The sequence below is a fragment of the Anopheles coluzzii genome, chromosome 2 (assembly GCF_943734685.1).
Source record: "Anopheles coluzzii chromosome 2, AcolN3, whole genome shotgun sequence".
Classification (NCBI taxonomy): Eukaryota; Metazoa; Arthropoda; class Insecta; order Diptera; family Culicidae; genus Anopheles; species Anopheles coluzzii.
This window is the reverse complement of record NC_064670.1, coordinates 113,976,890-114,004,862: the sequence shown is the minus strand read 5'-3', so window position 1 is coordinate 114,004,862 and position 27,973 is coordinate 113,976,890. Positions and strand designations below refer to the sequence as shown.

The 27,973-nt window shown below is 45.6% G+C and overlaps 3 protein-coding genes across 3 annotated transcripts; 2 read left to right on the top strand and 1 right to left on the bottom strand.

Moving 5' to 3' along the window:
* Window positions 1-133: 133 nt before the first annotated feature.
* On the top strand, window positions 134-9,358 carry LOC120952351 (cilia- and flagella-associated protein 44). Its single transcript, XM_040371633.2, has 9 exons — window positions 134-513; window positions 603-765; window positions 845-1,154; window positions 1,216-2,707; window positions 2,788-3,426; window positions 3,496-3,603; window positions 3,929-4,112; window positions 4,173-5,873; window positions 5,937-9,358. Exons 1-9 carry the CDS (start codon window positions 398-400, stop codon window positions 6,960-6,962), a joined length of 5,739 nt encoding a protein of 1,912 aa, XP_040227567.2. The 5' UTR covers window positions 134-397; the 3' UTR covers window positions 6,963-9,358.
* Window positions 9,359-12,109: 2,751 nt separating this feature from the next.
* LOC120947937 (DNA repair protein Rad51 homolog) lies at window positions 12,110-13,569 on the top strand. Its single transcript, XM_040363782.2, has one exon. The coding sequence runs from the start codon at window positions 12,110-12,112 to the stop codon at window positions 13,121-13,123; it is 1,014 nt and encodes a 337-aa protein (XP_040219716.2). The 3' UTR covers window positions 13,124-13,569.
* LOC120947938 (THO complex subunit 4) lies at window positions 13,238-18,322 on the bottom strand. Its single transcript, XM_040363783.2, has 4 exons — window positions 17,806-18,322; window positions 15,057-15,285; window positions 14,760-14,966; window positions 13,238-14,679 (listed from the first exon to the last, which is right to left on the bottom strand). The coding sequence occupies exons 1-4, from the start codon at window positions 18,061-18,063 to the stop codon at window positions 14,558-14,560; spliced, it is 816 nt and encodes a 271-aa protein (XP_040219717.1). The 5' UTR covers window positions 18,064-18,322; the 3' UTR covers window positions 13,238-14,557.
* Window positions 18,323-27,973: the final 9,651 nt, after the last annotated feature.

Sequence of the window (27,973 nt, the reverse complement as noted above, 5' to 3'; positions counted from 1 at the left end):
CTATATGTAAATAAAGAAAAAGACTGTTGTGGTCAATATGATTTCCCTTAAAATCATATTAATATAAAGCAAAAGAAATAAATGGTAATATGTCCATAAATTACAACAAGAAAAAATCCCCCGGTAACGTGTAACCTCTAGTCACAAATGAGACAAATATATTAGAGAGATGTCACGACATACGCTAAAAACTGTGTTAATGTTGAGTGATCAATGTAGTGAACCACCGTAAATTTTACAATGCTGCACAAGGAGCAGCAGTCAGCCAATATGTTTTTTTCCGGTTGCTATAGATTGTCATGGTTACCGGCTGCGTGCCGCTTAAACAGTTGGCATCGATACGTTGCCTATTCCCGCACAAACACCTGCACCAGTAGAAGCCAAACCTTCAAAAGCGATGGAACGGAGCTCAAACGAACGGCCGGCAACCGGGCGCTACGATGGAAAATCGCTCATATCGAAATCGATCCGTAACTCGTCCTGTACCATCCCGAACGAGCTGCTGGAGTTTGAGTGAGTAACATCCTTGCCTGGAAGATGGAGCAGTAACATCCCTTCCCGCAATCCATTCCATTCAAACTGTCTGCCCATTTCTTCCCCAGCTACTCGTACGGATACGACTGCAAGCGGTTCTTTAATTTGTGCAAAATCGCCGAAAACGTCCTGGTGTTTGCGTCGGGCAATTTGATACACTTCTTCGACGTAACGACGCACACCGTTACGACACGCCGCAGCTCGACCGGGGGCGGCATCGGTTGCATTACGGTAGCTAGGGCGCAGTCCTGCGAGTGTTTGTTTACCTGAGTTGCTAACAATGTTACCCCAATGTTTCGCTCCTATCCAGACCAACCCGAGTGAGGAGTATTGCCATCTGACCGTGGGTGAGAATGGCGTCGATCCGCCCATCATCATCTACCAGTATCCTGAGATGACGGTCGTTAACCTGCTGACGGGCGGTACAACGAGCGGCTACTCGCGCATCGACTACACCGTGGATGGTAAGCTGCTGATTTCGCAGGGCATCGAGCCCGACTACATGCTGACGGTGTGGAACTGGCGCGAGGCGGAAATCATTCTCCGCTGCAAGTCGTTCTCGAACGATGTGCTGAACGTGATGTTCTCGCCGAGCGTCCCGGGGCACATTACAACGTGCGGTAAGTTGGTTGCTATGGTAACCATCATCCATTCTAATACGATACCTTGTGTCCAACGCAGGCCTTGGTCATATCAAATTCTGGAAAATGTCCAGCACCTTCACCGGATTGAAGCTTCAGGGCGAACTGGGCCGCTTTGGCAAGACGGAGATATCGGACATCGTAGGGATTTTGCCACTGCCCGATGAGAAAGTCCTGTCCGGCTGCCAGTGGGGCAATGTGCTCGTGTGGGAAGCGGGTCTGATTAAACTGGAAGTTTGCCGCAAGGGCCGCAAACCCTGCCACGATGGGCCGATCACGCAGATCTTGATGCGCGAGGGCGAAGTCATGACGGCGGGCCTGGACGGTCGGATAAGGATCTGGTTCTGGGAGACGGTCGAGCTGGCCGATCCACCGGACGACGATCGATTTGTGGAGATCGAACCAATAATGGAGTTCCGCATCGGAGCGGAGCTGATGTGTTTGGTGCGCCGGCAGGGTGACTTCCAGTGGTACGCACAGGATGGCAGCGGTGGGATTTGGTTGTGCGATTTAACCCCAGCGCATCACACGGAACCACCGCAGCAGCTGTTCAAGTGTCACGCGGGAGAGATTGTGGCCGTGCAGGCAAGCCCAGTGTCTAGCCACGTGGCCACACTCGGAGTGGACGGTATGCTGTGCGTGTACGATTACGCCAAGCGGGAGCTACTGCTGAGCCATCGATTCCAGTGTGCCGGACAGTCAATGATCTGGCTGCCGCCAACACTCGACCCGACCGGAGCCATTCTTGTGCTAGGCTTTGCGGACGGGTTTCTACGAACGGTTGCCGTTAACCTGCACGAGGGACACCTTTCCTATCCAGAAAACCGAGTCAATCTCATACAACTCCTCAAGCCACACTCGAAAACCATCACGGCGCTGGGTTTAAACGCTCGGGAAACAATCCTCGTGTCCGGCTCGGAAGATCAAACCATCTTCGTGCATCGCTGTGTCCGAGCGAGTCCTCACGCGACGCTGGAACCCATCGGGCTGGTCTACACCCCGTCCGCCGTCAGCACCATTAGCTGGAAGCCGGACACAACCGCCACCGCACTGGTCGGCTGCCGGCACGGTCAGCTGCTCGAGGTGGAGCTGCCCGAAGCGCCCGTCGACTACACGACCATCTCCTACCATCTGCGGCACGTCGAGATCCGGCAGCTCACCTTCCAGTCGGTGAAGTCGGAGATCAAGCGCAATCTGCGCGTGGCCGAGATCGAGAAGCGCAAGCAGGAGAAGCGCGCCCGTAAGCTGCAAACGCTCGAGCGGATGCGCATCGGAAACCCGAAGGCGGAGATCAACGAGGAAGCGTTTTTGGCCGACTCGGACGAGGAGGAAGAGCTGGAACCGCTGTACATCCCGAAGGTGCCCAATCCAGTGCTGTGGGCCCGGTACACCGACGAGGACACGCTGTGGCTGTCGATGGGCGGGTACGATGCAGGGTACGTGTACGAGTACGGGTTCGACGATGAGGACCCGCTGTCCTGCACGCCCATACCGGAGCTGGAGGATGTCGAGCTGACGTGCTATCTGCGAGAGTAAGGCCTTCCTTTCGCACAATAATTCCCCCCACTGTTCAATAGGCATCTCTAATTTTGGAGCGTTTTATTCCCCCCAGCACAAACTACACCATCTTCGGTACGGGCGACGGTGCGATACGGGTGAATCGAACCAAGCGGGACTTTCGCGACCTCAGCGACTACTGGACGTTGCCGATGCACGATAATCGGACGGGCAAAGTGACGGCACTCGCCTTCAGCCACGACTATGCGTACATCTTCAGCGTTGGGGCGGACGGTAACCTGTTCGCGTACCGGTGGTTCGGTGAGGGTGAACCGTTCCAAGCCATCCCTCCGAAACCGCTCGAAAAGGGTGTCAAGCGCGTGTTCGACATCGACGAGCGTGACTATCCTTCGCTGGAGGAGCAGAAGGCGCGCCAGGAACGGGACCGGCTGGCGAAGATTGTTTCCGACCGCAAGGAGGCGGTGCTGCGCACCGTCGCCAGCCATCGGAAGCGTTTCGAGGCTTTGCTGGAGCGTAACCGGGCCCTGCCGGAAGCGTTCCGCATACCGGTGACGGACTTTGTGCTGGACGAGCGCATCATGGACGATCTGCGGGAGCAGCTGGCGGCCGAGCTCGGGCTGGTCCATCGCCGGATGGCGTTCGATGTGGAGAAGGTGCGCATTGCGGCCGGCAAGCTGCAGCAGTTCTTCCTGGAGCCGCTGGAAAGCTACCCGATCGAGGTGTTGGCAGTAAGGTAACGGGTTGTGACCAGACAAGATCTTTGCAATCGTAAATTAATGGGGATCCATGTCTGTTTAAGCAGAAGTGGACAGTCGGTGAAGAGTTTCCGTATCGAAAAGCTGGACGATGACTACTTTCAAACCGTGCAGCAGGTCGAGAAGTTGGTCGCAGAAGAGGCAGAACGTAGACGGTAAGTGTTGCTGGATTCAGGTGGAGTCGTTTCTTATTACAGCATTAATCAAATGAAATCTTTTTATTGCAAATGTTAAGCCGCTTCATTGAGTTGTGTAAAACTCCGGAGGATAGGTTTGTCTTTTTTCTGAAACAAAAGTCGTTTCTCACTGTTTGTCTATGCACAGAGCACATTTTTCAAGATTTTGGAGACAAGATTTAGCATTTTTGGGATACTGATGTTACATTTCGAGGCACTGATGTAGTACACCATGCATAATAGACCCTTAGATTCTGTTAAATTGATCAAAATAATAATAATTCCACCTTTGCTGCTGTTTAAGAGCTCCCGAGACAACTTCCGCCAAGCGCAAGGATCGCCGAAAGGACTCCCAAATGCAGCGCAAAGAATCGTTCCTCGAAGGCCTATCGCAGTCGACGATCGACTTTAAGCTCGAAAGCAAAATGAGACGCCTGCTGGCGAAGTACCGCGATCGCAAGAACCAAGAAACGATACGCCAGCAAGAGGTGAGTGGTGGACTGAATTTAACCAAACAGCTCGACCAACAATCTTCTCACCCTTTTCAGTGGGAAGAACATAAAGCCTCCAAGCCGGACCCGAACGCGAACGATCCCGCCGACGATTTGGCGATCAAGGAGGCGGCCGGCTCGATCGGTGACTACAATCTCAAGAGCGATCCCGACTACGAGCCGGCCGAGGAGCAGGTGGAAACGACCACCGGCAAGTACCACGAGCTGTTGCGCATACGGCAGGAGATGTTCACGTTGCGCCGAGACTACAACCGGCGGGTGTTTGCGCTGCGCGAGAAAAAGGTCGAGCTGATGCGGTACATAGCGAAGCAGCGGGCAAAGTTGGCAGCAATCCACGAGGAGCTGCCGGCGGAAAAGCGCAAACAATTCCCCCACGATGTTACGCTAAACTTGAAGGTTGAGTACGCCGACGATCAGTACAAGTTCGAAGAGGATCGTCAAAATCTGGCCGCTCTGGAGCAACGGGATCGGAAGGCGCACCGGCAAAGCCACGACATGATACTGAAGGAAGTGCTCGGGCTGACGTTGCCCCCGGAGCAGCAGGCCACACTCACCCTAAGCAAGCACGAGCGGGAGTTGCGAGAGCTGCGCCTTATCGGAAAGCTCTTCAAGCAGGACAAAATCATCGCCAAAGCGTCGGCGCGCATCGAACGCTTCGACCGTGAGCTGGACCGGCTGGCCCAGGAGCGGCTGCAGGTGGACACCGATGCGAAGCTGCTGGAAAACTTTCAGCTCACGCTCTACCAGGAGCTGTGGATACTGAAGGACTTTAGCAAGATCGAAACGGCCGTCCTGGACAGCGTGGAGCAGGTAACGATCGAGCGGAACGGACTGCTGCAGGCCGTGCAGGACGCGCGGGTCGCGATCGAGCAGGTCGAGCTGGAGATGGAGCAGATCCAGCGCGAGCAACGCTCGAACCTGCAGCGCTTCAACTCGAGCTGCCTCGACAACGACTACACCAAGGTGATGAAGCGCATCTACAAGAAGAAGTTTAAGCCGTGCAAAATCAACGACAACGAGTCGGACTCGTCGTCCGAGTACTCGTCGGAAGACATTGAGGGGCTGGAGAACGCGAACGAGGGCGAAGTGAGCAAGGTGTTTCTCGATCTTAGCCACTGTCCGGCCGGCTGTAACCCGGAGCTGTACAACCTTGCCATCCAGCTGCGCAACGAGAAGCTGGAGCTGCAGCGGCGCCACTACGGGGAGGAACGCTCCCTGAAGGAGATGCACCGGCAGCTGGAAAACCTAAAGCCCAAGCTGGCGGATGCGGAAACGCGCCTTAGCGAAAGGAAAAACGAACTGCTGGAGTTGCGGCGCGAGAAGCAGCGAAGACTCAACGATATCGACACGCTGATCATAGTGAAGATGGATCAGATGCAGTACTTCCGCACCGAGACGGAGTTCCAGGACGTGGAGAACAGTTTGCTGTTCAATCGGGAAGCGTTGCTGAAACTGTACGCGCGCGTCGATCAGCTGGCGGCGGAAACGCTCGAAACCAAGCGCAAGCACCGGGTGAACGTGGTGCATCTCGCGCGCATGAAGACGGACATCAAGTTCATGCGGCAGCAGCTGGTATCGCTCAAGGAGGAGATCAACGAGACGATGATGAAGAAGTTTGGCCGCGTGATCGATCTGGACGAGCTGGAGGAGACAATACTGCGCCAGTACACGTTCGAGATGCGCGCCAACCTGGACGACGTGCGCAAGAGCTACGAGGAGCGTGCCCGGGAGCTGAAGGTAAGTCCGATTTTCAACATTTCAATTGCTGCTCAGTGTCTGAAGCCGCTTTATCCCCCGCAGAAACTGTACGCCAAAAAGCAGGAGGAGCTAAAGAAGGTCATCCAGGAAGGCACCGAGAAGCTGCACATCCTGACCGTCCTTCAAGAGGAGTACAACAACCTGGAGAAAGCACTCGCCCACCAGAAGCTGATCCTAGAGCGTCGCAAGCAGCCACCGCCGACCTACTCGGAAGATCTCAGCAAGCTGCGCGAAATCGCCAAAATCCAGAAGGAACAGATCAACACCCTGCAGCGCGAGATCCGCACGCTCAGCATGAAGTGCAAGCCCCTCTCGGCCGAAAGCCCGGACGTGGAGGTTCAGATACCACCGCCAGCGGTCTGCGGCAAACCGGTCCCGGTCGCCGACGAATCCGTCTACAATGCGGTGATGGACTCGGCCCCGCCCAGCACCCGGGCCAGCTCGCCCGACAACTTCCTGTACAACGAAATCTCCAGCCTGATCGACGACTTCCTGGTGGAGCAGCTCGGTTCGCGCGTCCTGCAGTCCGACATCAAGCGCGTCGTCAACCATCTGGCCCACTATCTGTCCAACATCATACACAACTTTGCGCCCGAGCACGCGAGCGATCTGCTGCCGCACATTATCGAAAACTTCAAGTCCTTTATACCGGAGGAGCTGCTCATCACCATACCGCCCCAGGCGATTGCCGAGCTGATCGAGAGCATCTTCCGCACGTTCAAGGAGGGGTATGACATCGACACGAAGGAGATACTGGGCGAAATCGTCGGCAACAGTCTCGAGATGATCTTTCCCGCCTCGCAGAACTACTCGCACAACATCCTGGTGGACATTATGAAGCAGGTGCTGGCGACGCTGCACATCGCGGACGTGAACCATCCGGAGACGATCGCGTTCATCGCGAACGGCATCCGGCACAAGCCCGGCATCGATCCGGACGGCGTCAGCGTGGAGCTGATGTGCGACGAGATCGTCCAGTACGCGCAGGAGAACACGGTGGACGAGATCGGGACCGATCTGATCCGGGGCGTTCTCGAGGGCATTCTGCAGTGCGTCCGGGAGCAGTAGGAAGGGGGACGAACCTGGGTCCCAATAGCTGCTCCTTCCCCCTCTAGGGTGAAGCATCTCGAACCGATTGTGTTTGCCTTGGAGATTGATGTGTGCAACGTGTGGTGTGGAGTACGATAATCGAAAGGTGTGCGGTGCGTGCTTTGGGTCCGCGCGTCCGACAGTGTGTGCCGGCGTGTGGTGTGGGCCCTTAGCGACAGCAGTACCAGCCCACACGGGTGGCCGATGGGTCCCATGCGAAACGATTGTCATGCGTCCGTGGCGTGCGCCCGCAACAATGACGACAGCGTGGTGGTGGTGCTGCTGCTGCTGCCGCTGCTGTTATCTATCTTTCCCACCCGACAATGGGGGCAGCCCAGCTGCACACGAGAGATGCGTACGGCGTTATCGTGTGGTGGTGGAAGTAAACAACCTTTTGCTAAATCCATTGCCAAACTCCCCCTTTTTTATACAAGCCTCCATCCCTCCTCTCATTTTGAGCCAAAAAATATGGACAATACAAGAAGAGAGATTCGGCATCGATGTTCGAGGGAAGCAAAGAAGTCTTGTAATACTTCCACCATGCTTCCTACACATTCTGAGATCGGTTGGCCTCTATCGGGTGGTTAAATCTTTTCACTGCTACACTTATCAGATCACTACGATATATTGTCCAGAAAGTCATCCACCGTGCTCTCGCGATTAACAGGCCTTATCGCAGCGAATGCTCCCCCAAAAATAGCCTCACATCGACAGAGAATGATGTTAGTCACCGGAAGTTTTTTCGAGGTAGGGTTTTTTTCTCCTGTCCCTCGCATTGCTTCTTGACGTGTGGGAATTTGCTATGGTTGATTGTGGCGATAACATCGCGATTGTGGGTTAAGGAAAGTGTTTGGAAGTACGATTAACGTGGAGAAAACGTGATTTTAAGCCCTTTTTTGTTGGGCGGGGAAATTTCAACTTTACGTGTTTTCCGCACTTGCAAGATAAGATTCGTACAGAAAAGAGGAAATGTGATGCAATCAACTGAAATGTGTTGCTAATTCATTTGTCTAATCATATGTTTACGAGTTTTACGTGTTACTAATCTTAAAAATCATGCAAACACACACACTGCTTATCGGTACGTTTAAGTAGTCTACGGTGAGACCTTAACCGTTACGGATTAATTGCGCCTAACAGTATGCAATCGTGTGTCGAGTGAGCAGCATCATGCAGCTTTATAACGTGTTTGCTTACTTTTTCATACAAAATTTGGTTAAAAATCAGTTTCAATAAGTACTACTACTCTCCTTAGTACAAGATGATACGTTTTAAGGCACAGAATAAAAATAAAAAAATGACCCCGGCTCATAAACAAACGTGCATTTAAATGGCAAAAATATCCTCAAGGACACGCCGCTCAGGCAACCTCGCCACTCCCACCGTGATTTGTTTGCGCAAATTTATCACCTATTCAAATGGGGACCTCTTCACCTCTGTGTGCAAAAAACAAGACATCATCAACAACAACAGAATAGTACACACACACACACACACAAAAACAACCAGCCTGACTGGCAGTTTTTTGCACAGATAAAGGCAGCCGACACGCACCGGGCACATGATTTCCGGGGCGCACAGGCCTAAAGTGTGCGCTAGGACACACACACACACACGGACCACGTACCCAACGGTTTTGTGCACGTTATCAGCAGCTGGTGTGGGCTGTGTGCGGTCCCATCATTAAAAGTGGGTTTTGCGCGTCCATCCTTATCGCGTTTGCTCGGGTTGCTTTCCCGATGTTTGCGTCCGTCGGTGCGATGGTGTGCCCGCAAAATCCCCCATATGTCCCACCCCAATCCCTATAGCGTGACATGCGATCCTTGTTTGCGTCGGTTTGGCAGTGTTGTGTGCGCTCTGTCTAAAAAAAAAAGAAACGAATTTCCTGCCACCAATAATCTATCCTCTGATACGGCGGGATCCCGGTGCCGTTGGTACACGTTATTACCATTTTCTTCTTCAATTTGATGAGTTTGTTTCCCGTCCTGTTCATTGTTTGCGTCGGGCAAGTTGTTTGTTCGTACCGATCGCCTCCCAAAACCGAACGATAAACAATCTGTGCGCTACGGTGCCGTGCGCGCACACACTTTCCAATCGTGCGCTGATAACGGCGGGCGGACGAGTGCGCTCAGTCCTCAGACTTGTGTTTGTGACTCTGCCCACTCACTAATTAACATTTCCAAACAACGTGACAGTGTGGTTTCTTCTTGTTGCTGCTCTTTTGTTTGATTTTGATTTGGCCATCCGATTATTGGGTTTGATTATAACATTCTTTTTTGCTTTGTTTTGCAGTTGCCTTGGTGTGATAATAATTATTCACATTTCGTATCAATAAGTCCGGCTGCTTTATCAAAACAGCAGCCCACTTTCCTTTCTTTTTTCGTATCATTTGCACAGAAGCTTGTTAGAAGCGAAAAAACAACATTGTTGGTTAGAAGAGAGACATTTCAAACACACAGTTAAAGAATGTAACGCAATCACAGCACTTTCACACTCACCATTTAGATCTGCTAAGGGTAAATCACTATGTTCACAGCACAATATAGACAGCTTAAGGTAACAATGTAAAACAATTAAAAGCAAAGCAATCTTCAAACGGTCTATAGCTGGTTGCACTGCAGCTGCACGTTCGAACTGTGCACGTGCTGGACCCGAATGCCACGAGGTGACTCGCGTGAATCACGACAATCGCTGCTGGCGGTGCGACCACGATCGAGACTCGACCACACCGCTGCTAGCGATCGGCCTCGGCAATGAGGCAAAGTGTTGGCCCCCCGGATAGAGACCGCAACGGGCGCGCCACGGTACCCGTGTACCCCGTGTGTCGGTTGAAAATAGAAGACCCCGCCGAGGGAATGGAAAATAAAATTAAAAAAAGTGTCAGCTGGAAGCGCTGGCGTTATTTTATAATAAACTTTGATTTTCTTCCTTTTTTTTGTTTTGTTTCGGTGAATATGTCTGTAATTTTCGTCGTTCTTTAATTTCCCGGTATTGGTGCGCGTTGTGGTTCGGTCCTCTACCTGAGCTGATCCGTCGGCATGCGCCTCTCTCGCATGGGTTCGCCGGTAGTTTTGCTTTGCAGGAGATCAGCAGGATTTATAATTATCGAACGCGCATCGACGTTCGAGATGGATAGAGAGATTTTGTTTTCTTTAGGTGGTGCTATTCTTGAATCTTTGCTGGTAATAATTGTCATCGCATGTGACATATCTGTGGTGTGATTGACTATTTTTGTTTTGAAGTAATTTTAAATTTAAATAACTAAATGAAAAGTGTTTGTATAACATCATCAATCTTCTATCAACAGAATTTGCATTCAAGATGAAGAACATCTTTTGAAACAATTTTAAGCTGTGTCACCGTTTCAATAAATGTTAATCTAAAACCAAGATAATTATAATTATAAATCATCGAATCTAATTCCAAGATAATTACTACTTTCTATTAGGGATGGTTCAGATAGGAATCGATCAATTCCAGTCTATTTTGGGCTCGACGGACCTTCTGTCTAGTATGGTTAGGTCGTATATAATGCTTTAAGCAATAGGACACATTTTAATATTAACTTAGTCACGTTAATAGACGCTACCTAAGATTGTCTTTAGCTGTTATCTCGCTTTGCTGTTGGACAGGATATGCATTATCTTAGGTCCGTAGTACAAAGTACAGTGGAGCCCCGTTTATCCGAGCTCATCGGGACTCGATCTCACCCGGATGCTCGAATAACACGGATAATGAGTCAGACTTATATATTTTATCACAAATTTCTGACTTTTTTTTGTAACTTTATGTTTTTCCAATGAGAATATTTGAAATTTGCCATTTGAAAAGCGTTTTTTGTTGTGACAATGTGCTCATATAACGGTTTTTTTTTTTTTTTTTTCAAATATCCTCCTAAGCACGCAATGTCACCTTTGTATTGAACTGTCATGTCTCATCTGCACGGATAAACAGACAGCCGGATAAAAGGTACCCGTATAAACGGCGCTCTACCGTATCGTTTTCGGCAGATGACTAATTCTTCTTATTTTATTTGGCGTAACGACCTATTGGGCCGGTCTGGTGGTACAGTCGTCAACTCGTTCGACTTAACAACATGCCCGTCATGGGTTCAAGCCCCGAATGGCGACCGTGCCTCCATACGCGTTGGACTGACTTGACTATCCTGCTATGGTAACAGTAAGTCACTGAAAGCCAAAGCCCCATTAGTATTGGTACAGGCAGGCAGGCCTTGACCGACAACGGTTGTTGTGTCAAAGAAGAGAAGATAGATCTATGCGGTCATACAGGCTTTTGATACTTATTTAGAATACCACGTAGCCGGAGAGTCACAGTCCTTGCTACTGCGGTCGATATGAGGCTTGAACCCTACACGCTTGTGTTATTTAGTCAGCTAGGGCAGTCCCATGGTACAGTCGTCAGCTCCGTACCACTACACGATTGGACCTGGTGGAGCCTTGCTGCCTAGTTCTAATCATACGAACAGATTTATCAGATCGTTAGGATCTACTGCACTGTATTATTAGAGCTGACATTTACCCTGTTCTAAAGGATTTATTTTTATAAATAATCTCTACTTACTTTTCATTGTCGCTGTGCTATGTTTCCGCTCTAGCTTTCCAGTGGCCTCGAGAATCATACGTTTTGAGCAACCACAGTAAAAAGCATGACAACGAACCAAGGCCATCTTGATCGCTAATCACTGTACAAGACCGAACAGCTGTATTATCTCTCCTGTAGAGCGTGATGACCCCTGTCGACTCTATTTTGTATCGAAACTGTAGTATTGCACATTTTTCGGCTGTTTGCTCTCTTTTACAAGAATACACCGTGAAGTCTTCCAATTAAAACTTCAGTATCTGTTGGAAAACTCATGTCCAGCAATCGGCGTCATGATAGAACCAAGCCGTAAAGACACCAAAACACTCACTCAATCGCATCATCTCAGAAGCTTTTTACACTGTTTAAATACGTCATCAAACGTTAACAAATATACTCTTTAAAGGCGGTAGAAGTAAATGCTTTGACTAATTAAACAATCCCACATCGCAATTCATCTCTAAATTCGGTTGTTTTTATAATTCCTCTTCGCTTTGCTTCCGCGAAATGTCAAACTTTTGCCGCCAATGTTGTTTGTAAACAAATGTTTTGACAGGCACGAAATGAAAGTCGTGAAATTCTCATTATTTCCACCCAAAGCCTGTGCAATGTGCGATACAATCGAGTCCGCCTTCGTTGCCATCAGCCGGCTAGCTTCCGGCTCGGAGGCCACACACAACGTCGATCCCGTGCTCTTCCCGGACGGTGGTCTGCGGCCCGGCGAACTGATCGAAATCAGTGGCGACTCGAACAGCGGCAAATCGTTGCTCTGCCTCGAGCTGATCGCTCGCATCATCCTGCCCACGAGCTGCGGCGGCTTAGAGCTCGGTGCGGTCCTGATTGACTGTGAGAACAGCTACAGCAAAACCGTCCTGCTAAGCATCCTGGAAAAGCACATCTTGAACCACGCGGAACCAGCACTCGCCAGCACGCTGACCGATCCGCACCAGCTGGAAACCATTCAACGCGCCGCCCTGAGCCGGCTCCATCTGATCACGTGCTACTCGTTGGAGCAGTTTGAATTTTCCCTGCTCGCCCTGCCGGCCCTGTTCGTGAAGCAGCCCGAGCTGACGTTCGTGCTGATCGATTCGATTGCCACCTTCTACTGGACCAAGTGTACGGCGAAAAACCTCATCCGGCAGGATACGTACCAGAAAGCGCACTGCAAAACGTTAAGCCGGCTAGCGGGCAAGTGGAAAAAGATCGTCCTGTTCACCAAACCGTCCCACTTTGGTGGGCGACAAGCATCGGGGCGTGATTTCGAGGCGACCAGCGCAGCGGGAGCACTGTCGCTGGACGGATCTACACAGGCATCGTCGTTTGCGGGTCATCTTACGCCCTCGATCAGCACGGCGTCGTCCGCAGTCAGTTTGATTGACCATCGGATCGAACTGACCGAAATAGACAACCCGAGTCCGGGTGGGTCGGAGCAAGGCAGTGCCGACCAGCGGTTCAGTGCGTTCATTACGATGGCGGACAGGCAGCAGTACGTGCGCTTCTATCTGATCGACAAGTACGGGATCAACTGGATTGAGGCCTAATGTGTTCGCTCTGTATGATGGGTAAAATGTTACATTCCTCGAATTGTTGTCGCGTTCCGGTTCTTTCTGCTTCGAACTAAATTATAGTAAATAAATTGAAAATTAACAGCACTATTTTCCTCCTATCGTTTTACATTGTTTTTTTTACGTTTTATTTCACGAGTTTCGCAACTTTTCCTCCTTCCTTTTCATTTGCATGAATTTCACACAGCGCGCCGTTTACAAATCTGTCCTTATACAACTAAAATTGTCACATCCGCTTGAATCCATTTGTTTGTGTGTATGTGTTGGCGAATGAAAAGAGTTCGTCGAATTTGTTTTCCTTTTTCTGTTTGTAATCATGTACGAATAAACTAAAACTCATAAATCCTTATAATGGGTGTGGTATGTGGGTAATTCATACTGCACTCTTGCTGAACTGACAATGAGTCGCTGATCCTATGCCGGGTCAAATTTTCAACTAACAAAACCTTCTGCTCCACATGGTGCAGAAGCGTCACTACTGCGCCGCAACGGTATTGAGAACAAGTTTGGCGCGCGAATTACAATGAAATAGTTAACGCTGGGGTAAAAGACAACCGTCTTTCTCCTAAGATAGTATTAGCCGGTATGCGTGGGGGTGCACACACGCTGACCCGAACGGAGTTAGTACGGGGTTAGCAATTTAACTAGCTTAGCAAAACTAAAGGATCATCTCCGCTGCTGCCGGACAAATAGGGTAAATCAAACTGATATTAAATCTTAACTAGCTGATTTCGGTTAGTAGTAGCGAAATCCTTTCGTTTTTGTTTCCACGCTGACGCTGTACTGTAACGATTGTGTTCACTTTTCTTTCTTGTCGATTTCTTGTTAACGCACTGCTCCCCTGTTCTTCTGACAATCTTATGTACAACGACGCTGCACTGTATTCTTGGTTTCAATGGTTTTCTGCACTTTGCGTGCATAGTAATCGAAACTAAATCCAACGCTTGATCGCTGTATCTTCCTTTTCCTTCCCAAATAGCTACAGGGGCTGGCAGAGCTCAACAGTGGCGCAAGTGAGAACCGTAGTGAAAGCACCGATCTTGTCCTCACAACCTCCAATTGTTAATTATCGACCAATCGTCCAGCAAAACGAACGAACGTTCTGTGTTTGTAGGTAGTAAGTAATTAATAGTAGTTTGTTTTTCTTCTCTATGTTCTATATACACAGGTCTCGCACAAGACGAAGGTGTTAGAATCATGTCAATAAAAACATGTGTCCCAAGACAAACGGTAGCGGTACGCACCCGTCGCGTACCACACACACGCATAGGTCGTTTGTCAGGTAAAAAACGTTCTTCTACTTATCCTTCTCCTCCTCTACCTATTCCGCTTCGCCACGGAATACTGTTCTTGTGTGTTTATGCGAGACAACCGAATATCAGTGAAGGACGCATCGTTCGCGTTTGCGCCCTACTTCATGTCTTTGGTGTACGCATCCAGCTCGGCATCCAGCTCTTCGGCCGTTTTCGTTTCACGGGGCTGTCGTCTGCCGCCACCACCACCGCCGCGACCACCACGGCCTTGGGATTTACCTAAAAACAAACGCACAGCAGGTGCCATGAGGTTAGGTTGATTCTATGTTACATTCAATTAGCACGCTTGCGTTACTTACCACCTGCTCCGCGGCCACCGGCCGGTTTGCGCGGGGAACGTGCGGACGCCGATGCAGCCAGCACTGCTGGACGGGGAACACGTGGGGCAGGAATTTCCGAGGTCGCCATCTGAATGCTCATCGGGCGCCCGTCCAGTGGTACACCGTTGTACTGCTTCATCGCCTTGATCGCATCGGAGCGTCTTTCAAACACAACGTCGGCCGTTCCTGCAAGGCAGAGAACAAACAAAAAAGAATCAAATTTGAGTAACGCATAAAGACAGTTTGGTCAATTGCTTAGCCACCACCCACACTTACCAAGCGAACGGCCCGAACGGTCGTAATGTACCGAGGCGCTTCTCAGCGGCCCAAATTCAGCAAACAGCTCGTTGATGTCCGTCTCCGACACGCCAAAGTCCAGGTTCGATACCAGCAGCTTCGCCGCACCGCCCGGCCCGCCGGCACCGAGTCCACCGGCCGCCGCCAGCAGCCGGTTCTTGCGCGGTCCCTCGTACATGTCGTGCTTCCATGCGCTGTTCACGTCGCCCTGTGGAATGATGTGACGAGGATGGAGGTGGAGGGAGGTTGTTTGGAATAGTCATCACACACGCACGCACACACACGCGGTCATCGATTCGATCGGGGTCTCTAAAAGGTACTCCTCCTCCTTTCTTCCCCCCGATGCGTTCGCTTTAGCCTCTCCTCCATCCGTTCCTCTTCCTTCCTTCTCAGGGCCAAGCAGCGTCACCGAATCCGTACAATCCAAAACCAAGCCCAACCAAGCCGAAAAGGGGCACCATCGCAGGGCAGCAATCGCACCACTTTGACCGAACCTCTCATTCTCATTCTCTACCCTTCTTCTTCCGCTAAGACGAGGGGAACAACAAATTCTACTTCCATCTAGTGGGCCGTCTCTCTCTTGCGTTTTTACCGTCCGTTTTCCTTCGATTGCAAGAAATTCGTTTTACGTTTGTTTTCGCATTAGCCTTCTATTCCTGGCACGTGTTTAATGCAGGTTTGCGCGCGCGTGTGTTTGTGTCTCATTTTCACAGAAGCTCGTAGGTGTGTGCGTGTGGTCAATACCAACAGTAGAGAGAAAGGGATAACCGCGACGACTACCTCCCTCGACGGAGTTTGTTCGCCTACGAAACCAACTGGCTTTTCCAAGTGCTGGATCAACTCACCGAGTTCCTGGCCGAACTTTTCCAACCATTATTGACAACAGCATCATCATCTACAAGAAGCTCATTTGCTAGTCGATTATGGTAAACAGCTTTTACGTTATTAATTTCCTTCCCGCGCGCATAATGGCCTCAAACATTGTGTTGTCTGTCCTGCGACAGCACGATATGCTCGACAAGATAAGATTAAATTTGTAAATATGTGTGTGTGGTGTGAGTTCAAGTGCGTTTCGGCCAAATCCGGAAGAGCTACAAAATCAGGAAGACCCGCAGCAGACGACAATGAAAGAGAGTAATAAAGAGATGCCACCGCTCCCGCCGCTGGAGATGGGTTTTGCTCGGAAAAATCGTAGGAAAATCGTTGAACCCGTTTTTTGGACGGCGCTGCAAAATTAATAGTTGCGTTTCTAGGAATGTCAAATGGGTTAAAGGGCAGAGTGTGTTGTGTCTGGACCTGGCGCTGTGTGATGTGCGCTGCTGTGCACTTGCAACGAGCGTCGATTTGGTGAACAATGTGGAACACAGCAACATCTTCACGCTGACATTGGACACACATACACTCACATTAACACACACACACAGCATTTCGCTTTCCTTCTGATTGACCGATTCCGAACTAATCAAACGCACACTTTTCCCGAGAGGCACCAGAATTGTGCGCGCAAATTGAAAATTAACTTCGATGGAATTTTCATTTCTTTTTTTTTTGCTGCCTCATCCAGCATGAACAAAACACACGTTCAATGCACGCACAGGAAATTGATGAAGAATTTCTACATCCTCACAAATTGCGGCGACAAAGGTTCTTTTTTCCGTGGGTGGGGAATCATCGGAGGGGTGGAGTTGGAAAACGCATGGCTTGCTGTTTGCTTCACCATACTTTGACAGCAGCGTGGAGAGACGTGAATTTTGAAACATAACATGTCGCATAAAAACACGATAATTTCGTTAAACTTATTAAAATTTAGTGAAGAAATGGACTTTTGGAACTATTTCTGAAGGAGCTTTTTTCCTGATCAAATCGAAACTTTTGAAAAATCATATTAGACACACAACACGCACACTCTAATCGCACACATACACAGTGGCGGATCGTATTGCTTTTCGATTTTTTTCACACTTTCCATTCTTATTGCTCGTTGTAATACCACGCACCACACACCAAGGGCCCTGGGAGGTTCAGGGCGACGACCCACGAACGATCGCACACGGCACGCGAAAACCAAACGCAACACAACGCACAAACGCACACACACACACAGATACCACTGCAAATCGCGCGTTTGGCCGATGATTCTGTCACCACTACACACGCACACACGCGCTCCACTGTTTGCTTCTCTTTCTAGCGCTCACCGTACGGCAAGCGGGCATTTTTCATCACCGATAGACGCCATCTTGAATTGAACCAAGGCGTCATATTTGCCGATGAAAGAACATTTTACGGCGCAAAAAAGAGTTCCAAAAAGGTCGCTTCCTTCCCAATTTGTAAATGCATTCTACAACTAGTAGCTCGTAGCACGGAAGAACCTTAAATACGCACAAAAATGTCCACTCGTTATGATCGAAACGGTTGCCTCTCCCCCACTCGTTCTGCTACGCATTTGCGAGGAATTGCCTGACCAATCAATTTCACACGAATCGTAAGAGAAGAATGATATCGCCCTTAAAATCCGCAACCGTCCGGTTGTCATCAAGCCAACCTGTGGCAAGATCCCATTGTAGGATGAGTGGTGGGGTAAGTCCCTTTTAAAGCCGCGGCCAGGCCAGGGGAATGGAGATGTCGTTTCGGGTCGCTGCTGCTGCTGCTGCGATTGCTCGGAAGTTGAAGTGACCGGAACAAAGGAGTTGCTAAGGCATTTGTCTTATTCTCATCCATCGCTTACCCGCCCGTAGCGTGCCCGGGTGATGCCACCACGGGTGCGTCCCTTCAGTACGCCACCGCCGCCGCTCGCTCCGCCGTTCCGCTGACCGCCCGAGCGGAATCCGTTTCGCGCGCCACCACCGCTGGCACCGCCGCTACCCGCTCCCGGTCGACGGTTCGAGCGGCCCGCTCCACCGGCACGGCCACCGCCGCCGCGCGGACGGGTCGATTTCTGTGACTTGATGATTTCATCGAGGCTCATCTCAATTTTGTCCACCATTTTGTTCTTGATGCGGGGAGCCGTCGTAACGTCGGAGGTAGGTGCTGTAATGATGTGGTTAGAAACGCTACGTAGGGACGATTTCCGCACAACTTTTACTGCAATCGACGCAGGTACAATTAACCGTTGATGATAAATACAAATTGGTACGCAAACTGATCTTAATTTTCACAAAAATGCTGTTTTCTGGCGGAGCAGCAAACTTTCGCACTCTGTTCACACGCACCCGAAAATGCAAGTGATGGTGATGGGCATTTGAAGTTCTGAACGAGAGTGTAAACGTCGGCCCATTTTTTGACAGCGGAGACAGCACCCAATGAACATTTTCGATGGGGCGCTTCAATTGAGGGTCAAATAACATTTCAAGTAGCTTAACTGATCCATCCAAAAATGTCTATTTGAAAACTGCTCGATAATTTTAATTATTTTTATTTATAGAGAGCCTTTGAGCCTGCATATATTAACATCTAACTACTTTCAGTTAAACATTCTTGTCTTAATTTAAGCATTCCCAAAGGTAATGAAAATGTTCTATTCGACAGATAAAAACCAACTAGGACCAAAACCGAATCTGACCAGTCTTTTAATTCATTTTCTTTAAGGAAATAGACTTCGTCTCTACTATACTGAGTGTTTCAAACAAAGTAAGTATAATACACAGGCTAATCCCGAACGATTTGTTAACTACACTGTTGAAAAGCTATAGAAATGGTTTGCCACATGGAAGGACGGTCGCTTGATGGTGCGGGTGAGTATGTTGTTTTTTCTTTTTGGTTGTTGTTTTGATGTTTTTTTCTGGTTTGACACGTTATTGTCTTTTTTGTGTCATGTTTTGTTTTATTGTTTATTTCTTTTCTTTTTCTTTGGCTACTCGCATATATTTTCAGGATGTTGTCCATTAAGTACTTCATGTGGATTTTGTAGCCCATTCTTCTTTTTTGTTATTTATCTATATATATATATATATATATATATATATATATATATATATATATATATATATATATATATATATATATATATATATATATATATATATATATATATATATATATATATATATATATATATATATATATATATATATATATATATATATATATATATATATATATATATATATTTTGTTATTTTGTCTGGGTTCCAAATTGTTGAACGACGTTTATCTGCCAATATAAAGCTAGATAAATATATATAGGCGGTCCCCGAGATACACGGTTAATGGGGACCTAAAACGGCCGTATGTTGTGCCACCGCGTATTTCGAAAATCCCCTTAAGTCGAATTTCGTAGTTTCCAGCCAAAAATCGCAATCACTGCATATCGATGAGCGAAAAAACCGCCCAACATTTAATTTTAATCTATATGTTAACTAGAGCACTGAACCTATGCCAAATGATGTTAAAAAATCGATAATGATTCATTAACACTGAAACAGCACATTTCAGATTGCTGGATAATGTTAAATAATCATTTTATCGAGTTGATTAAACTAAACAACAATGGGTGCAAAACTGTCATGTACCAATTGTTGTGCTGCAGTGGAGCACCGTTCATCGTGGTACCTTTTATCCGGCGCTCCGTTAATGCGTGCTGTTGAGAAATGACAGTTCAATACAAAGGTGACATTGCGTTATGAGGGGGATATTTGAAAAAGCGGTTATAAGAGCACATTGTCATAACAAAAAACACTATAATTCATGGCAAATTTCAAATATTCTCAATTGAAAAACATGAAGTTAATAAAAACAGGGTTTTTTAAACCAAAAAATAATATAAATTGTCAAAAATTAATCAGGAATTGGTGATAAAATATATAATTTGACGTATGATCCCCCAAGTGACATTTTCGAGCAGATTGTTAACGTTTTTCGAGTTGCTGGAAGCTTAAAGAGCAGGCTTAAAATTGGCTTAAGGAGCAAGCGATATTGCAGAGTTTAAGCTTATTATAACAGTTGAAACGTCAGTGTGAAGCGTTTTTTCTGGTGCCATTTTGAGAAATGTCATCACGTTGTGCACAAGCTACCGGCCCAAAACAAAACATGCGTATTGTTCAATCCATATTAAACAACAAGTTTATTATAAAACACTCTTTCACGTTGTTTTGTTATTTTCCCTGCGTTTCTCAGCTATTCTGATGCTCCTGGATAGATCGTTTATTTCTTTTTACTCAGTGTTTTGGCTGTTGAACACCGAGGACGAAACTGCAAGCTTCTTGTTTGTCCGGCTTCTACCGAAGTTCTGACATAAACTTCAACGCTTCAACACATCGTTGTTCACTCACACACCCATGTTTTCAAGCGTTCATATGAGGCAATGGGTTCAATCGAGCTGTTCGCAAGGAGTTTAAGCTAAAAATGTAGAACAGTTGTCACCTGGGTAGTTAGTTTTTTGTGTGGAGTTTGACAGTTGGAGGCTGAAATCATGTAAACACTCCGTACAAAACTACACAAAAAACTAGCCTGCAATTTTCAGTCTAGATTATTCTAGCCTCCAAGCTAGAATTAGATTCGAGGCTTTGACTGACAGCGGTTGTTGTGCCAAAGAAGAAAAAATTCCACTATTACGTACAAATTTGACATTCTAAACCTTATCTTAATATATTAAAATTTATTAGTTTTCAACATCTAGTTATCAAATTTTATAATTGTAAATTCCTTGAAAACATTCACTTTGATGTTAAAAATTAATTTTGTTAGATCAAACAATCCTCGCACATGTTTTGGACTAGCACAACAATTGGTACACAGCTAGTATAACATTTGGAACACATAGCACAACAATTGATACACGGAAGAGGTTTTGGAAAATCGCTATTACTTTTGTAAAAAAGTATCCACTTTACAAAATGTAAAAGCAATGATGCTAAGCAAACAAAAAGCAAAAAGCTAAGATATGTGTATCTACTGTACCTATTTATTAATTTTTATTCAGTACTTTCGTCACAATTTAGTTTTAGTCCAAAAACTGTACAAACTCGTCCATAATTGGTGCAGCTTCCTAAAGGGTACTTCACATGGTAGCAACGCAATCAGTAATTCAACCGATTAGAACAGTTTTTAGCCTGTGCGTATGCAATCCACATCGCATCATTAGAACACCATTGATTGCATTGCTTGGTTGCATTGCTTCAAATTAACTGCCTATCTAGAACGGGAGACCAATGCAATACAGTCTGAACTCACTGATTAAACTACGATTACGATTGAATATGTGCTTTTTAGTTGGCTCGTTTCTCCATACAAAAAAAAATGAAATTTGCTTAGGCCAATTTAACGTATTTAAACACTCATACGCGGTGAAATGTACACCAATACCAACGAAAAAACTGCAATATTGCATTGAGGTCCTGTTCTAGATGAGCAACCATTTGAAGCAATGGAACCAAGTTGTGCAATCAGTGCAGAATACAATTCGTTGTGGATTGCATACGCGCATGCTAAAAACTGTTCCAAACGGTTGCATTGCTGATCGAGTTGCTACAATCCTCGGATTGCTCGACAGCTGAAAGACTGCGGTGGGGAGACCCAGAGGGCCCTTCACCTCATGACTCCACATTGGCAAAGGCCGATTTCATACCTCCCGTGGTGCTGGTGCAGGTTAGTCATAAAGATTTAATTCTTTATGTCAATAAAAAAATCAGACTGATATCTTTTAAAATCTTGGAAAACTATTCATAAATGTGATAAAAGGTATAAAATGTATGCAGTGTACTGAAAGTCGAAGTTGGCTTTACCATTTTGATCTTTTTGTTCTTATCATTTGATTATATTCACGTAGTCTTAAGCTCGATATCACAAACATGAATAATTTTTTTTTTATTCAAACACCCACAAAAACAGATGTTTTTGAACGCTTCTCCACATTGATGTATCTAAATATTTCCTTAATATTCTTTTGCTTCTCGTCTTTTACTTGTATTAATTAAGATATTATGTAGAAAAACTGATAAAAAAGTCTCTATAACTTCTTTCTTAATACTTTTAAATGATTTCTGTTACTACGGCGAACGGATCTGTGGGCCACGCAAAGGATGCGACCGCAAAGGACACCAATGATTAACCTTCCCGCTAGTTGCTCTCTCAAGTAATTTGAGGAGCCTATGCCGCAGAAGGGAGTGAAGAGGAATGAGAGATTTCTTTCGTGATCCGAATATGCAAAATTAAAAAAAGACAAGGTTTCTTAGAGTTGCAAAATCCGAATGCTTTCTTTATTCCATGTTCGGTCCCTTTGATACCCCCGGAAGCCCATACATTTTAGGGTGTTAGTTTATCCTTTAGTTAGTTTAGGATAATTAGTACATAGGGGAAGGTAGGTAAAGACGGACACGTTAAGGGAAATGGTAAAAATCTAGGGATATATAAGTGCAACGACCATGAAAATGTGCATAAATTATCTTACACTCATGTTTTATCAGAAAATGTGTTGAAATTTTTAAGTTTCCATCGATTTTTGCGTTTTTTTCATGAATGAAAAACATGTTTTTTTTCGGGCGGTTTTGAAATGTTCGGGTAAGACGGACACCTGATATAGGAAAGATGGACACCATGAAGGGTAAGATGGACACCTGTAGAAAAGGTTAGAAAGTGAAGAGTTTTACAGTATTTTAACAAATTATATCGCTTTCCACGTCCTGGTACGTTTATAAACCAATTCTTTGCCTATTGCAACGGCGATTCATTCAGCCATGAATTTAGAAATTGTAAACGGCGCTTGTAATATATCTTGTAAAGCATTATTGACATATCGCGCACTTACAGCTGACGTTGCTCCAGCTTACAGAACAACAGTCTAGAACATCCTTTTAGGAAATTACTCCGCAAAAAGCCCACGACCCCAGTATTTATGAGGGACTTGTTAATAGTTTAATCCATTTTCCACCATGTCAAAATTCAACATTTGATTTTTGTAATGCCATAGAATTTCTAATCTATTCCTGAACAATGTCGTATATCTCATCTTTTTATTGCTTAAAGTTGTCCAAGTCGTGAGAAGATATTGGATTTCGTGAAGCGCCTCATCAGCGTCGAGCGGTAATAGCATAACGAGTGGCTACTATTTTGACCGGTGTTTCATTTCTCGCTTATTTCAATACTTTCTCTAGTTACTGATTGATTTATAGCATCGGAATACCCTAATTTAAGGTATTTGAAGTATTTGAAGTATTTGAAGAAATATATTCATCACCAATTGATATAAGAAGTAAAAAAATCAATAAATCCGGTGTCCATCTTTCCCTACAACAAGGTGTCCGTCTTTCCCGCTTTGGTGTCGGAATGTTTAAACCACCAAAAAACAATATTTTGTATTGCTTTTATCCTCGTTCTTTCGCCAGTTTTTTGCTTAACAATCATGACAAATCGTTCATGTAATAAAACTTCCGAAAATATAAACAATGCAAGTTACAGAGCTTAAGACCCGCAGTAATCAAATTAGATCGACAAAAGTGCGCACGATTGAAAATTTGTTTTGTTCGTAAATTCAGTCAATTTCGCATATATTACACAAAAAATGTTCTCAATTGTGTTGTTTTACCTTCAGTTTGGATTCTACTTTGTTGAATTACTCGAAAATTACCTTTTTCATGCATTTATGAGAAGTGTCCATCTTACCCGCAGTGTCCGTCTTTACCTACCTTCCCCTAAGTGTACGTACGCGTGAGTGTCATGTGTTAGGGTTTGTGACGCATATTTATTACGCTTTTACACGCAGCGTACCCGGTTTCTAGTTTAAGGTGATCGCGCTCCTCGCGAATTTACAGACATGAAATTCATGACACGTTCGTTACGGAATTAATAATCGCGAACGTGACAATTTCATTACTTTAAAGTTTTGAAAACGAATAATACTCTCTTCAAAGTTACTCTAATGTAAAAAAAAATATGAGGTGACCGAATTTAAATAACTGCTACTGTATATGTATAAATGTAATGTAAATGTTGGTATGAGATTCATTAGGGCCGCTAGAAGTTTAACAGCCACCTTTCCTTTGCAAAATGACCTCGTAGGAAAAAATACACGATTTCAGTTATTATTCATTAATGTTAGCTTAAACTATTAGCTGCATTGATAATATGATTTATCGCTTTTTCATTATTTTTTCTTCTTCTTCTATTTACGTAACGTTCTAACGACAGGCCGGCCTAAACAGGTTTTCGAGACTTAATTCATCACCACGCAGCCGGATAGTCAATCCTTGCTACGGGGGGGACGGTCTTTTCTAGGCTTGAACCCATGACGGGCATGATATTGAGTCGTTCGAGTTGACGACTGTACCACAGGATGCCCCCCCCCCCCATTGATTATTATTTATCGGCTCGATTTTTTTTCCTCCAGCATTACCAAAGAGTATCGCAGTCTATATGTGTATTCCGATAAGCGGTTTAAAGAACTGTCAAAGAAGCCTCAAAGTTAGCGCATACCTGGTGTAATGTGTAAGAAAAACTAGTTGTCCGATCTACCAAGTCTCATTCATAAGTGCATATGCGAAATGTTCTTTTTATCAGCTATTATATATTCTATAAGCCGCTAATTCTAAAGACAATATTCTATTGTAATGATTGTTCAGTTAATCAACATGATTTTTAGCGCATACTAAAGAACTGTTAAGCTCAGTCCAGCTTGTCATTCAGAATCATTCAGAATGAAGTCGCATGAAGTCCAATATGTGTTCACCACACGCGATATATTTTTCACTAGCTGTTGTTGTAATGTTGTTTTTGCAGCACAATAAGTTTTCAATTTTGTTTTTGACCAATTCATCTAGTCTTTTTATCCTCCAGTGCATAAAATAACTAAATAATTAGTTATTAAGATGCATTTGTCTTAATTGGAAATAAACGATTTCATGTTTTGTGTTTCCAGTTCATTCATTGAATACTGATTACATCGTTTTAACTTAGTTTGAACATACTTCACCGAATAAAATATAGCTAACATTAAAAAGAATACTATACCAAGTTCAAATATCATCAAATAAAAAGATTTATGAACCGAATTGGACCACTGACTACTGAAAGAAACGTTATTTGCCATAATCGGCTGCATGAAATCAATCGTATGCCCATTGATTGTGAGGTTTCGCATGCAACCATCATAATCTATCGTTTGTGGTATACCCACGAGGTGTAATGGCCAATTGTATAACAAGCCTTTGGCAAAGTGATTGACTGTACCACCCAACAAAATAGACATGTTGCCTGGAAGAAACCCACTCAAATCCTTATTTTCATAGCGACTCCTACTGCTACCTTTCAATTTGTTGCTTGCAGTATGTATCTCAAACCGATGAGGCTCTAACACAATATCTACTGTTGTAAGTGTATGTAAAATCAGTTGTTGATAATCGAACCGAATCATTCCATTTCCATAATCCAATAGTAAGACTAACATACCATCGTTGATTTCCAATGCCAGAAAAGGTAGTGCCTTCAAAGATGGGCCATACTTCAGAGGACCCATGTAGAATACCAACCCGTCTTTTTGTCGGGGCAATAACCCAATGCTGATGTTGTTTACGTTGCCACTGTTGATCGATGGATAGATGGCATACCCACTTCCATCAAAACAGATGTCCAATTTCTCACACTGGGGACCTTCGAACCCCATGGGACAATTACATTTACCATTCTGGAAAGTGCCACCGTTCAAGCATGCTATCAACGAAGATTCTATCTGTGGGATGCATTGTGCTTGCACCAATGTGGTCATTCCCACAAACGAGCTAGTGTTGGTGTGCACTACGATTGGCTTTTGTGATCTATGGACCCTATTCTTACATGCCTGCTGACACATATGACCCTTTGCAATGCATTCATCTATGCCAACCGACACAATTCGATACCCGACGTCTTCCTCCAATTGGCGTAGATGCAAACTTAACACTGCATTTAAGAACTCTGACGATGTGTAAATAGTATCATCTACCGCAAAGAACACGTCCAAGAATGCACCCCGGGCAAGCTTACGATTGTTGATCGTGAATATGTCCACCTTATCTGGGTTGGTATCCAGAATGCTTGCAATGCTTTGCTGAAGTCGATACATGGGTGTGTTGAGCTCACCCAGGGTCTGAGATATGAATTTCTTAGCCGTTACATTGTAGAAGCGAATCGATCCACTCTGGTCGACCGCTTCCTCCGAGATGTTCTTCACTGTCACCGTCACTCGAGCAGATACGTTGTGTCGTGGAAAATAGGATGATTCTTCAATCACTGTAAATTCTAGTTTGTATATACCTACTGGTGTGCCTTTTAGCATCATAATCATACCGCTCTTGGAATTGAGCTTGAAGTGTTTCCTGGTTCCTGTACTGGCCCTCTCATCCCAAAGGAACAATTTATTTGAATTATCTTCAATATCATAATCGACGTACACACTTCCTATCAGTTTATCTGTAAGCATGCCTTCATAATTGTGAACCATAATGTATCTATCGTTGAAAACATCCCTCTCCTCATAACTTTTTGAAATCCTTAAACCATTTTGAAAAGACATGCCATTACTGGTCCACTGTTCTTGTCCGTGAATATTAGTGATTGCATTCTGGGGAATAATGTGAAGATCTCTGTTGATTATTTTAACTATTAACGTGTGAGAGCTCATGTTTGGTTTATTATTTCGAAATAAGGCGGATGGCGCGTTGTCTTTGGCAAATATTTTAATAAAATAAATGTCCTTTACGTCATCATTGAGCATATTTTGTTTCGTTACTATTCCGGTGTGGGAATCAACTATAAAATGCAGCTGATTTCTTTCTGCGATGCTATACGAAATTATATTGTTAGCCGATGTTCCATCCAAATCGTACGCGTGTATTTGGATTACCGGTGTATTGTCGATGAGTTCATGCTCCAGATATGATACATCTTTAATGATCACCGGAACATTATCATTCACATCCAGGATCATGATCTTCACCACAGCCTCCGCTGCTAGATCGTGCCTGTTCGTAGCTCTCACCGTGATGGTGTATTCGGTGACGCTTTCATAATCGAGCGATCTTGCCAGCTTAATGTGGGCTGTGTTATTAATCTGCTCCAACAAAAATGTGTTTAATGAATTAGTCTGTTCAAATTTACCTCGAACTAATTCAAAAATAACGTTGCTATCGTTGTTTATATTTGAATTCGCTTCAAACACTGCCAATATCTCATCAAATGCAGTGAAATTTTCGTGTAATGTGAGATGAACTTCTGGCACTTTGGTGAAATATGGTAAGCGTTTGTCAGAGTCAATTATGTGTACCTTCACACCAACTCCTGGGCAATCTGTTTTGTTTTCTAAATAATCTTGATTGTAAGCGCGAACACGAAGCGCATAATACTCTCCTGGGTTGCGATCGATGCGCTTAACCAGTGTGAGTACGCCAGTACGTTGATCAATCTCGAAATAACTGTCATCTTTATATTCCTGTACAATTTCGAAATTAACAACGTTATTTGTTTCGTCGTCGATATCCTTTACTGTGATGATGGTCACTTGCTGGTGAAGTGTCGTATTCATGGAGACAAACGCATCATAAATGTCTTTATCAAACACTGGCGGATTGTCATTGATGTCTAGAATCGTCACTTTGATCGTGCACACATCATCCAGATTGGGCTGACCGTTATCGGTCGCTCGTACAGTGATGTAAAACTCGGTATCCCGATACGGAGGATCTCGATCGAAGATGTATGCCGAAAAGATCTCACCCGTATCTTTATCGATGGCGAAACGCTGTTCTTGTCTCGTTTCATTTGCAATACTGTACTTTATCGTTTGAGCTTGGTCTGGATCAGTGGCGGTCACGCGGAGTACAGATGTCCCAGGTTCTTGTTCTTCTTTCAATGTCGGCTTGTATTCTCCACAATTGTGAAAGCTTGGTTTATGATTTACAGATGCTTTGAAATCTGCTGCAGCAAAACAGT